Below are 16,913 nucleotides of genomic sequence, written 5' to 3' on the forward strand. Positions count from 1 at the left end.
GGACCGCCTGCTGAGGGAAGGCATAATCTCACCAGTCGAATTCAGTGACTGGGCGAGCCCGATTGTGCCGGTGCTCAAGGCGGATGGGTCGGTCAGGATATGTGGCGATTACAAGGCCACAATCAATCGGGTGTCACTCCAAGACCAGTACCCGCGACCGAGAAAGGAGGACCTCTTTGCGACGCTATCAGGTGGCAAACTTTTTTCAAAATTAGACCTGACCTCAGCTTACATGACCCAGGAGCTGGCAAGTGAGTCGAAGAGGCTGACCACCATCACGACACACAAGAGATTGTTTGAGTACAACAGATGTCCGTTCGGGATTCGCTCGGCCGCCGCGATCTTTCTACGAAATAGGGAAAGCCTCCTCAAGTCGATTCCAAGGACGGTGGTTTTTCAAGACGACATCCTCATCATGGGTTGCGACACTGAAGAACACCTCCACAAGCTGGAGGAGGTGCTACGCAGTCTGGACCGGGTAGATCTGCGACTGAAAAAGGCGAAGTGCGTCTTCCTAGCTCCAGAGGTAGAATTCCTGGGGATGAGGGTAGCAGCAGACAGGATCAGACCTACTGCGTTCAAAACGGAAGCAATCCAGAGAGCACCCAGACCCCGTAATACGACGGAACTGCGTTCGTTCCTGGGGCTCCTGAACTATTTTGGTAACTTTCTTCCCAAATTGAGCACGCTGTTAGAGCCGCTACAAGTGCTCCGATGCAAAGGTCGCGAATGAGTCTGGGGGGACAGCCAGAAAAGGGCTTTTGATGGAGCATAACAAATTGTGTGCTCTAACAATCTGTTAACGCTATATGACCCATGTAAAACTTGTTTTAATGTGCGATGCATCGTCCTATGGGGTCAGGTGTGTGTTGCAGCATGTTAATGCCAAGGGTCAGTTACAGCCAGTAGCTTATGCCTCCAGAAGTCTGTCCCAGGCAGAAAGGGGCTATGGGATGGTAGAAAAGGAAGCGCTTGCATGTGTATATGCAGTAAAAAAAATGCACCATTACCTGTTTGGCAGGAAATTTGAGCTGGAGACAGATCACAAACCCCTAACGTCCCTTTTGGCCGACAACAAGGCCATAAATGCAAATGCATCGGCCCGCATACAGAGGTGGGCACTCACGTTAGCCGCTTTTGACTATACAATTCGGCACAGACCGGGCACTGAAAACTGCGCCGATGCACTCAGCAGGCTCCCACCAGCCACCACCGAGGAGGCAACCAAGCATGCTGCCGAGATGGTCATGGCTGTTGAAGCTTTCAAAAGTGAATGCTCACCCGTGAAAGCCCGTTAGATCAAAGTCTGGACAAAGAGAGACCCGCTACTGTCTTTAGTCAAGAAATGTGTCCTGAATGGGGACTGGGCAGCCACGTATAGGGCATGCCCTGAGGAATTCAAATCATTTCAGAGGCGCATGGATGAACTCTCGATTCAGGCCGATTGCCTATTGTGGGGAAACAGAGTAGTCATGCCCCAGATGGGCAGAGAGATGTTCATCAGAGAACTCCACAATGAGCACCCGGGCATTGTCATGATGAAGGCAATTGCCAGGTCACACGTTTGGTGGCCAGGGATAGATGCAGACCTGGAACTTTGTGTTCGCAGATGCAACACGTGTGCCCAGCTGGGCAATGCGCCCAGGGAAGCCTCCCTTAGCCCCTGGTCCTGGCCCGCCAAGCCATGGTCACGCATCCATGTGGACTAAGCAGGTCCTTTCATGGGAAAAATGTTTTTGGTTGTAGTAGACGCCTACTCCAAATGGATCAAGTGTGACATTCTCAATTCAAGCACATCCTCTGCCACGATAGAAAGTCTACGGGCAATGTTCGCCACCCATGATCTACCGAACATCTTGGTCAGTGACAATGGCCCATGCTTTACAAGCATTGAATTCCAGGACTTCATGGCAGGAAATGGTATCAACCATGTCAGAACGGCACCGTTCAAGCCGGCCTCAAACAACCAGGTGGAACGAGCAGTGCAGATAATCAAACAGGGGATGCTCAGAATCCAAGGGGGTTCCCTACAAAGCCGCTTATCATGCCTCCTGTTGGCCAATAGATCCCGACCACACTCACTCACAGGGGTCCCACCCGCAGAGCTGCTAATGAAAAGGACGCTCAAAACCAGGTTATCCCTTATACACCCCACCATGAAAGAAATTGTAGAGAGCAGGCGCCAGTCACAATGTGACTACCATGACGGGAATGCGAGGGCGCGATGTATTGATGTCAATGACCCTGTCTTTGTCCTCAACTACGCTGCAGGGCCTAAATGGCTCGCAGGCACTATGATTGCTAAAGAACATAAGAGGGGAATAGGATTCTGGTAGTTAAACTTACCAATGGACAAATCTGCCGCAAACACGTGGATCAAACAAAAAGGAGGTTCAGCAACCCCATAGAAGAAGCACAGGAAGAACACGATGTAGAGTTAACTCCTCCAAAGATGACCGAACACCGGAACCAAACGGAGGAGAGCCCAGTCACTGTGGGCAGTCCGGACAGGCCTGAGGCACCGCAAACAGCAGACACTCAGGTCAGCGCCCAACAACCGGAGCCCCAATTCAGGCGCTCTACAAGGGAACGTAAACCACCAGAGAGACTTAACCTGTGATCCCAATAAGACTTTGGGGGGGGGGGGGGGGGGGGGGGTGATGTCATGTATTCAACTGTCATTGTAACCGATGTATAAACTGACCTAAGTTGTACACCGTGAGAACACTGACCACTTGGTGGTGAACTTGTGGGAGACACTCCTAACCTGGACTTTGAGGTATAAAAGGGGAAGCTCCGCCAACCTTCATCACTTCAGTGCTGGCTAATAAAGGTTACTGGTCACAGAGTGACCTTCTCTCAAGTATGGGCCTCATGTGCATTTATACTGTATAGTAAGGACGCATCAGTTTTGGTCTCCTAATCTGAGGAAGGACATTCTTGCTTTTGAGGGAGTGCAGCGAAGGTTCATCAGACTGATTCCCGGGATGGCAGGACTGACATTTGAAGAAAGACTGGATCGACTAGGTATTAAATGGAATTTGGAAGAATGAGAGGTGATCTCATAGAAACATAAAATTCTGACGGGATTGGACAGGTTAGATGCAGGAAGAATGTTCCCAATGTTGGGGAAGTCCAGAACCTGGGGTCACAGTCTAAGTAAGCCATTTAGGACCGAGATGAGGAGAAACTTCTTTACTCAGAGAGTTGTGGGCATGTGGAATTCTCTACCACAGAAAGTTGTTGGGGCCAGTTTGTTAGATATATTCAAAAAGGAGTTAGATGTGGCTCTCATGGCTAAAGGGATCAAGGGGTATGGAGAGAAAGCAGGAATGGGGTACTGAAATGCATGATCAGCCATGATCACATTGAATGGTGGTGCAGGCTCGAAGGGCCGAATGGCCTACTCCTGCACCTATTTTCTATGTTTCTATCTCAACTACCTACTCTTTCACCATGACTGTGGCAGCATCTTCTACCTCTGTAAAAACAGATGCAAGTACTCTGCCTCCATGCGAGGTCTGAATTTTGGTTCCTAATCGTCCCCACCCCTCCTCTTACTACCCGTTTACTATTTATATGATTATAGAAGGCTTTTGGATTCCCTTTATGTTAGCTGCCAGTCTTATTCTCATTCTCTCTCTTTGCCCCTCGTATTTCCTTTTTCACTTCCCCTTTGAACTTTCTATATTCAGCCTGGCTCTCACTTGTATTCTCAAACTGATATCTGTCATACGTCCCCTTTTTCTGCTTCAGCTTACTCTCTCTTTTGTCATCCAGGGAGCTCTGGTTTTGGTTGCCCTACCTTTCCCCCTCGTGGGAATGTAGCTCGACTGTATCCAAACCATCTTCTCTTTAAAGGCAGCCCATTATTCTACTACAGTTTTGCCTGCCAATCTTTGATTCCAATTTACCTGCACCAGATCCATTCTCAACCTACTGAAATCGCCCCCCCTCCAATTAAGTATTTTTACTCTAGATTGCTCCTGGTCTTTTTCTATAGCCAATCTAAACCTGATGATACTATGACCACTGCTCCCTAAATGTTGCCCGATTGACACTTGCTCCACCTCTTTGCCCAGAACCAGACCAAGCAATATTTCCTTTCTCGTTGGGCCAGAAATGCACTGATCAAGAAAGTTCTCTTGAACATACTTCAGAAATTCTTCCCCTCTCTGCCCTTTACACAATTGCTATCCAAGTCTATATTAGGATAGTTGAAGTCCCCCATTATCACTACTCTATACTTCTTGCACCTCTCTAATTTCCCTACAAATTTGCTCCTCTATATCCTTTCAACTAGTTGGGATCCTATAGAATACACCGAGTATTGTAATGCCACCTCTATTGTTTCTTAACTCGAACCAAATAGATTCTGTCCTTGACCTCTCCAGGACATCCTCTCTCCAGTACTGTAATATTCTCCTTAAATCGATACTGTCACCCCACCTCCTTTCTTTCCTTCCCAATCTTTCCTGAACACTTTATATCCAGCAATATTTCGCACCCAACCCTGCCCTTTTTTGAGCCACGATATCATATTCCCATGTGGCTATTTGCACCTGCAGCTCACCAACTTTATTCACCACGCTTCGTGCATTTACACACATGCACTGTAAAACCTATCTTGTACCTTCTTGTATGCTCTCTTTGTCTGACCCCACCTAATACCATACTATTTCTTACTGCAATGCTATCTCTGTCTCTCCCAATCCTTTGAGCACCTTGTTTCTTCTTTCTAATGCTACATCCTGGTGCCAATCCCCCTGCCAAATTAATTTAAATCCTCCCCAACAGCACGAGCAACGTTCCCCGCCCCCCACCCAAACTAAACATTTTCTTTCCGTCCTATGAATTTAGCCTCATGTGAATTGAAGAGAAGCAATGACATTTAGTTAAGGTAGTTACTACTTATAATCGCTAACATTGCATTGCAATGAATCTCACAAAGTCTGCATTTAACATGGCTCAATTAACAACTCTGTGCTCAGAGGCCTATTTATCCCAGTTATATATTAGAATCCTAGAATGTTACATCACAGAAGGAAGCCATTTGGCCCGTAAAGCCTGTGCCGGCTCTCTGCAAGAGCACTTCAGTTAGTCCCACTCCCCGCCCTTTCCCCGTAGCCCTGCAAACATTGCAGACTGTTGGGTTATTTCTCAGTTCAGTTATGTCAAAGGCAATGCTGGGCTCCGTGGGAATAATAGGGATGCCGCTATTTCCACATACTAATATATCTGGAACTCCTGCAGTTTACTGGATGAAGAAAAACTCTCTTTGAAGAAGATACTTTAAAATTCTTGACGGCTGATCTAAATCTTTCTCATATATTAAGTACACTCGTGAAGCTATTCTTTGTGCTTCTGTGCAAACTGAATTCATATAAATACATTCAAATTGCAGTTTTGGCCTCAATGAGCTGAGTAATTTGATGTAAATGCGAAGAGGAGGAATTGGGAACAGTTTGATTGTAGTAGTTTCTTCTTTGCATAATACTTTTATCCTATCAGTACACTGTGCAGTATGCTGAAGCATTAAGATTGGTTGGCAAGATTATGTCCTTTGACAAAACTTTAGTAATAGCAACCTAAATAGTTCCCTTCTAGTTATAGAAGGCAATCTATCATAGTAAAGGAGATTTTGAGTTGGAGATTTTTAAAAAAGCAGAAACAAATTTCATCCTTACGCTCCAGTTCTTAACTTCCACATTCAGGACTTTGGAAATCCCATCCCCTTAAAGGTTCAGAATTTTAAAATTCACCAAGTCTAGGATGAAAGGCGGTGTCAGAAATGATCAATGCTCTTTAACGTCTCCCAAACTTCAAGTTTTACATACCAGTTTTTTTGGCATCCAGAGCACAGTAAAGGGCAAACTGGAAAGGAGTCGCATGCAGATTGGCCCCCTTTAGTCCCTCACAGAAGTGACACAGCTTGTCCAATGGCTAGAATACAAGGGGAAAAAGTAGAAATCAATTTTTTCATAAAAAATAAATAAGCATCCTTACCACAAATAGAACCAGTTACTAGGATTTCAGTGAGGTGAAATTTTTTTATGCCATACACTTAACTGTGAAAAGCATCAAGCAGAAGAATTAACACTTGTACCCTTCTAACAATTTGGATTTATATAGCAAGCCTAACATAGCAAATGTCCAAAGGCATATTATAGAGCAGAAATAAACAGGAAGCAGTAGAATAGTTAGGAGAAATGTTTGGTTTAAAAGCAAGGTTTTGTGGAGGGGTTTAAAGTTGGGGACAGAAGTAGCAAGTGAATGGGTTCAGGGAAAGTATTCCAAGGGTACAGTTCAGTTACCTGAAGACCAAGATTTTGTATTGTCTGGTTCAGCCAGACAGGCAGGTCAATTCAGGGTCAAGGGCTCAGTGCACAAGGCTGGGCCGACCAAGCTGGCTTTGGGTCTTCCTAATGCTCAATATGAGGAGGTCATCCATGTCTTGATATTGGACACACAGTCCAACAACACAGAGATGGTCACGGAGTCAGGGGTGTGATGGGAGAAATTGAGCTGGATGCCACTAGCATGCATATGGAACTGACAAAATGCCAATGAAAATATCATGGAGGAGCAACATGTAAACAAGGGAGAAGAAGGAATGAAGAATGGAACCTCGGGGTACTCTGGAGATAAAATTGCAGAAGGAGAAAAAATACATTGCTGGTGTTGTGCTGACTATAAGGGGACAAGTAAAAAAATAGCATGTTAAGGCAGTCCCAGAGGAAAATGGAGTGGTCGGTGGAGAGAGTCGTTTGGGCTCTGTGTCACTCGAATGAAATACTAATGGTACTGGTTGCAAAGGGAGCATTTTGAGGTGGTGAATTAAGAATGTAACATAAGCATAGCATTAACATGTATTGCCTTGAGTATAATTTTTATCCCTTATTTACTACTAAATAAGCTTAGTGACAACATTGAGAATTTTGATTTGGCACCATATTATTATGGGATTATCACCAAGTTGCTCTGTCTTACCATGTCTAGGTTAATACAGTGGCGGATGAAGAAATTGCCAAGATCTAATGAATCTCCATTTTGGTTCTCAGGCTGAAATGTGGGAAAGGTTTTCAACACCTGGAAAGCAGTTTCTTCCAAACCTTGTGTAATCAGGCTCAAGCATAGGTTCATTGCATCTGTAACAATGAACAAGTTAGAAAAATAAGCTGTGCCGCGACAATTGTTCAATTACAACCAATTAAGTTGTAATTATGAAGCACACATCTGTTTCATAAAACAGAAATTCTTTATTGAACATTTAAACATAACCAATGTAGAGATGAAAAGTCTGCTCCGCTATTTATGTTTAGTTAATTTCATATAAGCAGTTATTAAAAATGGAAAGTATTACAATCCAGCAATCTTGTTCATAAACATTAATTGTATCTTACAACAAAAAGAACAAAATCTCATTCAAATCAGTGAACCTTTATTCATTATATATCCCCATACAATTGCAAAACCTGTCATGTTTCAGTCGCCAATGTTTTAAAAAAGTTTGTTTCCTTCCCACACATCCCTCTCAACTTCAATTTCCTTGCCCAGAAGAGCCCAAACAACCTGCTCCTCTTCCAAGCCAAATATCAGTACTACTTTTAATTTAGCTGCTAGGGGTGAGGACAATGTACCCTTCCTATAGGAAGGTGGCTTACTCTTCCCATCTGGCAAGAAACCTTTAATCAGAGACTAGCCCTGGGAAGGAGTTGTGAATGTGCCAATGTTAAAGGCCCTCTTAACAAACAGGATTTCATAAGCAATTTTAAAAATAGATCAAGAACTACAGCAAAAAAACCAAAAATGTGTAGAGTTAAAATTTCAGTTTATTTTCAGAATATGGCAAATTAAATGCACTCTAAACCTTCGGCTGTTATAAATTACAAGAGGAAAATCTCAAAAGAAAGTCTGCTAAATTGTCCCATAATCCTAAATGCTATGACTCAAGATATCTGGAATATTCACTTGCATCATTATTTCTTGTCTTGTTTAATACTTCAGAACTGCTGAAAGAATCTGGAAACAGACATTTTGTGTAGAATTTGCTCTCGCATGAAAAATTATGAATGGAGTGTGTTTTCCAAAATCCACGGTTCCATTCATTGTCAGTAAAGCAGAACTTAATGTCTCATGAAGGAGTTCTACACAAATTCTGAGCTTCTAAGTTGTCTCCAGTGCACAAATCTAAAGAATGAAACAGGGCAACCAAGGGATATTACCAAGATGTCAGAAAGAACACAAATACTTCCATTTTACAATAGAAATAGAAATGCAGTCAGATAACTTCTCTTTCAGAAGCTGATGAACTTTTGTACATTTTGAACTTTAGCAGTTTTTCTTTGCATCTCTCTTTATAAACATTTACAACGGTAATTCGGTAGATCACACTTCCCGAATACTTAAATAACAAAAAGCTGGTGATTTAGCAATGACGTCTCAAGCACCGGAGAAAGGTTTTTTGTCTAAAATTCACTTTTAGCCTTTCCCAAGAAGATATATTTTACTAGATTTTGCAGGATCATCATGGGGAAAATGGCAAGAGAAAAAGAATGACCAGGAACGGATGGCACTTTTCATCCACTCAAATAGAAAGAAAATTTGTTTTGACTTTTAAACTTTAAAAAAAAATTGAAAATGTTTAATGTACTCTAAGTCAATTCCCAGTCAATTATTTTAAGGTAAGTAAGGTTTGAAGAATCACAACTGATCACCATAGATATGCACTACTAGTGTGGAACTTGCCTGGTACATATCCCCTGTCATGTCTCATCCGCTCCACAATATCCTGAACATATTGTGGATAGCCAGACTTGGCCAGGCTGAAGATAATTTGCATCAAGTCCCTGTCCATCAGGCTGGCATCTGTCTTTTCAACTTTCTCCAGTGTCTATCAACAAGGGAAAGATTAACCACACAAAAATAGGCTTTAGATTCAAATCACACAAATATCTTAAGGCAGTGCTAAAAGAGAAATTGTTTTATTCCTTCAACACCTTTTAATCTCTTCCTTTATGCCCAACTTGTCACAATCAGTTCTTTTATGCTGTAAACCTACCAATTACTAATCAGGTATCCTCAAAATATAGCATCTATGGAATCAAAATCTGAGCAGAAGAAAATAATTTTGGAGAAAAACCATCATATTTTCTGTGGTTTACATACATTTTGTAACTTGAATTTAAGGGCATTTTTAAAACACTAACCCGCTCTTTTAAGGAAAACACAAAAGAATTATGTTTGAAAATCTGAGCTCTTTCACTTCTTCCGAACCGTGGGCTAACCACTAACTAAACACTGTACTAGAAATCCTGCACCAATTGATTTTTCAAAATGTGTACAAATATTTTACTTCATACAAATTAATTTCATCACTTGAGGTTACAGAAAATCTCATTGTATTTTATAGGAGAAGCTTGTCACTTCATTATGCTGAAAACAATTTCAGTACTCTGTTTTTTACATTTTTAAAACAAAAAGGCATCGATATCACAGAATGTCTGCATTTAAGGCAAATTATGATATTTTCTGTGGCTGAAGTTAAGTGTTATAGGGTTCAAAATTGGCTCACCCTTTTTTCGCCGCACTCACCAGAGATGCACCGCTTGTCTGCGTTGAAAAGTGCTCCGAAAAAAATCGGTCCCCACCTTGGCCGCTTTCCGGCCTCTCCCGGGTCTTCGCGCAGCATGGCCAGTCGGGTCGGGGACGGAGCCAGCGCCCGCGCTGAAAACAGTGCCGGGACGTCTGCGTTGGAGTGTAAGGGGAAACTGGAAGGTTTCTCCTCCCACGAGCGGGCCCCCTGATATAGAGAGTCAACGCTCGCCCCAACCCGAGTAGCAGTTCTCGAAGTTAGCAGACAGAGACGGATGGCAAGGTATAACTATCTTTAATTACGAACGTCGGGGAACACGTCTCATCACAGCCGCCTGTGAGTGGAGATGCTCCCTGAACAGCACAATCATACAACTTTTATACATTTCAAAAACCCCTCCGTTTCCTAGATAAGATCTCCCGAGATCTCTAATTGGACTACCTTATTAGTGCTACTTCTCTAATTGAACTACCTTATCAGTGCTACTTTGGATTGACAGGCCAAGACCCTCGTGACCACCTTAGGCCATGACTAGAATGACTTCATTAGGTCAGAATTTGTTGATTCTCCTTGGTGCCCGTGGGTCTGCCTCGAGCCTCTTCGCAAGGTCTTATCAATGTCTGTTTAGGTTCTCACATCGTATCCTGTCGGAATATTATTGAATTAATAACTTCTGGAGCCTTGGTACTGGAATGTACAAGGCTGAAGGAGGCCTTTTACCTCCTTATAGATCGGTGCAGGAACCAGCACTTTAACCCTTGTCCCGCTGGTACCCCAATGCCAAATTTTTCTGACAGGAATGTGCACAAATGCGCAGTAGCTCTGCTCCCAGCCTCTCCGTGTGCATGCTGCAGTGTGGGACCCGATCATCATCATCATCATCATACCGGCTGCTGGTGCGTCTCGCCCCTATCCCAGGCTGAGTGGCCTACCACACAGGCCGACCCGCTGCCTTTCCGGGCTGAAGATGAAGGTTGGGTAGGACTTGCTTCTATTTTCTATTTGGATATTTTGAAAAACTTATGTAAATATGTTTTGTCTCTTGTGAATAGTGGTGACCATTTGACAAGCCTATTTACCTGGTGCTATTGTAGGTATACTAAGAGAATATCTTATTTATTGAAGTAGACTTTATTTAGATAATATGGACTCAATTTTGGCCCAGTATAATCATTGCAAACAAATGGTTGTTTAAGTTAGTTGTGAGATTAGGGCAATTTAATTCAACTATCTTTTACTTCTTTTATTTTTGTAGTTGAAACTTCCAGAAATGCTTCTGTTGTATAGTAAATTGACTTTGCGAAGTTTGTCATATGATGCCCCGGAAAGCTGTTTGATCCTATTCACATTCTTTAGTCAAGTCACTAAGTTCTGCTGGCCTCTGATGTACCTACTCTCTTAACTCTCCGCAAGGGTTTTCACAAGCAGCCAAATACGCTGGCCTAAGTTAATTTGGAGTAACTATTAGCTGGCCAAAGTGGGCTAAATGGCCAAAATGGGCATAGATGGCTGGTAATCTCCCCTTTTGAAAAAAAAATCCTAACAAACTCACTTACACTGGCGCAAATTCAATGTGCAAATTGGGGATTTTTAAGATACTCCAGAAAAATCAAGTTGCTCCAAAAAGAAACGGAGCAACTCCTGGCCAATTTTGAGCCCTTACTAACGAAGGAATGAGAGTTTCATATGGAAAGAGCCTCAGCTGACATTCAATTTCTCATCTGTCTACCCCTTTTCTTTACCACTATTGCCCACCCCACAAATCTGCACAACCCTTTTCTCTCGCAACCGCGCCTAAACCTCTGCTATTGTTGCACTGTGTGACCAGGTTCTAGATGTGTATTGCAATCCAAAGTGATTTGTCAACCAAGTTCCTTCCTTTCCTCCCTATGGGGGATGGACAGAGAATTCACTCCTAACCAAAATAATTAAAATGCCACAGTAAGAACCAGGCTTGATTCTGCATTAATGAATACATTTAGAGAGTTGCACAAAGTGGGACTGAGGCAGCGCAGCAGGAACCTAACCTGAACTGACCGAGTTACAGTCTCTTCACTTTGTTGGCTGAAAGAACACGAGAGCATAAAAAATAGGACCAGGAGTAGGCCATCTGGCCCCTCGAGCCTGCTACGCCATTTAATAAAATCATGGCTGATCTGATCTTGACCTCAAATCCATTTCACTGCCCGCTCCCCATAACCCTTTATTTCTTTATCGTTCAAAAATCTATCTATCTCCGCCTTAAATATATTCAATGACCTAGCCTCCATGGCTCTCTGGGGCAGAGAATTCCATAGATTTACAACCCGCTAAGAAATTCTTCCTCATCTCAGTTTTAAATGGGTGGCCCTTTATTCTGGGACAATGTACCCTAGTTTTAGTTTCCCCGATGAGTGGAAATATCCTCTCTGCATACACCTTGTCGAGCCCCCTCATTTTCTTATGTTTCAATAAGATCACCTCTCATTTTTCTGAATTCCAATGTGTATAGGCCCAACCTACTCAACCTATCTTCATCAGTTAACCCCCTCATCTCCAGAATCAACCTTATGAACCTTCTCTGAACAGCCTCCAATGCAAGTATATCCTTCCTTAATTAGAGAGACCAAAACTGTACGCAGTACTCTAGGTGTGGCCTCACCAATACCCAGTAAAGTTGTAGCAGGACTTCTCTGCTTTTATACTCTTACCACCCTTGCAATAAAGGCCAACGTTCCATTTGCCTTCCTGATTACTTGCTTTACCTGCATGAAACACTACCTTTTAGTGTTTCATGCACAAGGACCCCCAGGTACCTCGGTACTGCAGCACCTTACAATTTTTCTCCATTTAAATTATAATTTGCTTTTCTATTTTTTCTGACAAAGTGGATAAATTCACATTTTCCCACATTATACTCCATCTGCCAAATTTTTGCCCAATCACGTAGCCTTTCTATATCACTTTGCAGATTTTTTTATGTCCTCCTCACAATTTGCTTCCCACCCATTTTTGTATCATCAGCAAACTTGGCTACATTACACTCGGTCCCTTCATCCAAGTCATTAATATAGATTGTAAATAGTTGAGGACCCAGCACTGATCCCTGCGGCACCCCACTAGTTACTGTTTGCCAACAGGAAAATGACCCATTTATCCCGACTCTCTATTTTCTGTTAGTTAGCCAATCCTCTATCCATGCTAATATATTACCCCCATCCCCATGAACTTTTATCTCGTGCAGTAACCTTTTATGTGGCACCTTATCGAATACCTTCTGGAAATCCAAATACACCACATCCACTAGTGCCGCCTTATCCACCCTGCTCGATACATCCTCAAAGAACTCCAGCAAATTTGTCAAACATGATTTCCCTTTCATAAAACCATGCTGACTTTATTTGATTGAATTATGCTTTTCCAAATGTCATGCTACTGTGTCCTTAATAATGGACTCCAGCATTTTCCCAATGACAGGTGATAGGCTAACTGGTCTATAGTTTCCTGCTTTTTGTCTGCCTCCTTTTTTAAATAGGAACGTTACATTTGCGGTTTTCCAATCCGCTGAGACCACCCTAGAATCCAGGGAATTTTGGTAGATTACAACCAATGCATTCCACTATCTCAGCAGCTACTTGTTTTAAGACCCGAAGATGTCAGCCATCAGATCCAGGGGACTTGTCTGCCTTTAGTCCCATTATATTACTGAGTACTACTTTATTAGTGATAGTTCCTCTCTCCCCATAGCCCCTTGATTATCCACGATTGGGATGTTTTTAGTGTCTTCTACCGTGAAGACCGATACAAAATATTTGTTCAAAATGTCTCTGCCATTTCCCTGTTCCCCAGTCTCATCCTCTAGGGGACTAACATTTACTTTTGCCACTCTTTTCCTTTTTATGTACCTGCAGAAACTCTTACTATGTTTTTATATTTCATGCTAGTTTACTTTCATAATCTACCTTCCCTCTCTTTATTATTTATTTATTCGTTCTTTAATGGCTTTTAAAAGTTTCCCAATCCTCTGGCCTCCCACTAGTCTTGGCCACATTGTCTGCCCTTGTTTTCAATTTGATACCATCCCTTATTTCCTTAGTTAGCCACGGATGGTTATCCCTTCTCTTACAGTCTTTCCTTCTCATCGAGATATATTTTTGTTGCAAGTTATGAAATATCTCCTTAAATGTCTGCCACTGCTCATCAATTTTCCCAGGCCACTTTAGCCAATTCTGCCGTCTAAATTTCTGGGAGAAATTTAGAATTCAGCAGAGGAGGACAAAGGGTTTAATTAGGAGGGGGGAAATAAGAGTATGAGAGGAAGCTTCTATAGATATGTGAAGAGAAAAAGATTAGTGAAGACAAACGTAGGTCCCTTGCAGTCAGATTCAGGTGAATTTAAAATGGGGAACAAAGAACTGGCAATCCAGTTGAACAAATACTTTGGTTCTGTCTTCATGAAGGAAGATACAAATAAGCTTCTGGAAATACTAGGGGACCGAGGGTCCAGTAAGAAGGAGGAATTGAAGGAAATCCTTATTAGGTGGGAAATTGTGTTAGGGAAATTGATGGGATTGAAGGGCAATAAATCCGCAGGGCCTGATAGTCTGCATCCCAGAGTACTTAAGGAAGTGGACCTAGAAATAGTGGATCCATTGATGATCATTTTCCAACAGTCTATCGACTCTGGATCAGTTCCTATGGACTGGAGGGTAGCTAATGTAACACCACTTTTTAAAATAGGAGGGAGAGAGAAAACATAGAAACATAGAAAATAGGTGCAGGAGTAGGCCATTCGGCCCTTCGAGCCTGCACCACCATTCAATAAGATCATGGCTGATCATCCCTTCAGTACCCCTTCCCTGCTTTCCCTCCATACCCCTTAACCGAAAGGGCCATATCTAACTCTCTCTTGAATATATCTAATGAACTGGCATCAACAACTCTCTGCGGCAGGGAATTCCACAGGTCAACAACTCTCTGAGTGAAGAAGTTTCTCCTCATCTCAGTCCTAAATGGCCTACCCCTTATCCTAAGACTATGTCCCCTGGTTCTGGACTTCCCCAACACCGAGAACATTCTTCCCACATCAAACCTGTCCAGTCCCATCAGAATCTTATATCAGAGATCCCCTCTCATCCTTCTAAACGCCAGTGAATAAAGGCCCAGTTGATCCAGTCTCTCCTCATATGACAGCCCAGCCATCCCTGGAATCAGTCTGGTGAACCTTCGCTGCACTCCCTCAATAGCAAGAACGTCCTTCCTCAGACTAGGAGAGCAAAACTGAACACAATATTCCAGGTGAGGCCTCATTAAGGCCCTGTACAGCTGCAGTAAGACCTCCCTGCTCCGATATTCAAATCCCCTAGCTATGAAGGCCAACATACCATTTGACTTCTTTACCACCAGCTGTACCTGCGTGCCCACTTTCAGTGACTGATGTACCATGACACCCAGGTCTCATTGCACCTCCCCTTTTTCTAGTCTGCCGCCATTCAGATAATATTCTGCCTTCGTGTTTTTGCCCCCAAAATGGCTAACCTCACATTTATCCACATTATACTGCATCTGCCATGTATTTGCCCACCCACCTAATCTGTCCAAGTCACCCTGCAGCCTCTGAGCGTCCTCCTCACAGCTCACACTGCCACCCAGTTTAGTGTCATCCGCAAATTTGGAGATATTACACTCTATTCCTTCATCCAAATCGTTAATGTATATTATAAAGAGCTGGGGTCCAAGCACTGAGCCCTGCGGCACCCCACTAGTAACTGCCTGCCATTGTGAAAAGGACCCGTTTATTCCGACTCTCTGCTTCCTGTCTGCCAACCAGTTCTCTATCCATGTCAGTACATTACCCCCAATACCAAGCACTTTGATTTTGTACACCAATCTCTTGTGCGGGACCTTGTCAAAAGCCTTTTGAAAGTCCAAATACACCACATCCACTGGTTCTACCTTGTCCACTCTACTAGTTACATCCTCAAAAAATTCCAGAAGATTCATCAAGCATGATTTCCCTTTCATAAATCCATGCTGACTCAGTCCGATCCCATCACTGCTGTCCAAATGGGCTGTTATTTCATCCTTAATGATTGATTCCAACATTTTCCCCACTACTGATGTCAGGCTAACCAGTCTATAATTACCCGCTTTCTCTCTCCCTCCTTTTTTAAAAAGTGGCGTTACATTAGCTACCCTCCAATCCATAGGAACTGATTCAGAGTCGATAGATTGTTGGAAAATGATCACCAATGCATCCACTATTTCTAGGGCCACTTCCTTAAGTACTCTGGGATGCAGACTATCAGGACCCGGGGATTTATCGGCCTTTAATCCCATCAATTTCCCTAACACAATTTCCCGCCTAATAAGGATATCTTTCAGTTCCTCATTCTCACTAGACCCACTGTCCCCATGTACATTCGGAAGGTTATTGTATCTTCCTTTGTGAAGACAGAACCCAAAGTATTGGTTCAATTGGTCTGCCATTTCTTTGTTCCTCATATAAATTCACCTGAATCCAACTGCAAGGGACCTACATTTTTCTTTACTAATCTTTTTCTCTTCACATATTTATAGAAGCTTTTGCAGTCAGTTTTTATGTTCCCTGCATGCTTCCTCTCGTACTCTATTTTCCCTTTCTTAATTAAACCCTTAGTCCTCCTCTGCTGAATTCTAAATTTCTCCCAGTCCTCAGGTTTGTTGCTTTTTCGAGCCAATTTATATGCCTCTTCCTTGGTTTTAACACTATCCTTAATTTCCCTTGTTAGCCATGATTGCGCCACCTTCGCAGTTTTATTTTTACTCCAGACAGGGATGTACAATTGCTGAAGTTCATCCATGTGATCTTTAAATGTTTGCCATTGCTTATCCACCATCAACCCTTTAAGTATCCTCTGCTAGTCTATTCTAGCCAATTAAAAACAGGTAATTATAGACGGGTTATAGCCTGACATCAGTAGTGGGGAAAATGATGGAATCAATTATTAAAGATGAAATAACAACGCATTTGGAAAGCAGTAACAGGATCGGTCCAAGTCAGCATGGATTTATGAAAGGGAAATCATGCTTGACAAATCTGGAATTTTATAAGGATGTAACGAGTAGAGTGGACAAGGGAGAACCAGTGGATGTGGTGTATTTGGACTTTCAAATGACTTTTGACAAGGTCCCACACAAGAGATTGGTGTGCAAAATTAAAACACGTGGTATTGGGGGCAATGTACTGATGTGGATAGAGAACTGATTGGCAGACACTCAGCTGGGTGGCGGTGTGAGCTGTGAGGAGGACACTAAGAGGCTGCAGGGTGCCTTGGACAGGTTAGGTGAGTGGGCAAAT

At 42.8% G+C, this 16,913-nt stretch overlaps 1 protein-coding gene across 1 annotated transcript in view; it reads right to left on the reverse strand.

The window, feature by feature from the left end:
• lrpprc (leucine-rich pentatricopeptide repeat containing) overlaps positions 1–16,913 on the reverse strand; it is a 187,398-nt gene that overhangs the window by 126,547 nt on the left and 43,938 nt on the right. Inside the window, exons 8-10 of the mRNA XM_070889342.1 lie at positions 8,749–8,893; positions 6,991–7,148; positions 5,838–5,943 (exon numbers count right to left, since the gene is read on the reverse strand). Of these exons, the coding sequence (XP_070745443.1) occupies positions 5,838–5,943; positions 6,991–7,148; positions 8,749–8,893 (409 nt within the window). The remainder of the gene's footprint in view (positions 1–5,837; positions 5,944–6,990; positions 7,149–8,748; positions 8,894–16,913) is intronic.

This window comes from Pristiophorus japonicus, chromosome 9, assembly GCF_044704955.1.
Source record: "Pristiophorus japonicus isolate sPriJap1 chromosome 9, sPriJap1.hap1, whole genome shotgun sequence".
NCBI lineage: Eukaryota > Metazoa > Chordata > Chondrichthyes > Pristiophoridae > Pristiophorus > Pristiophorus japonicus.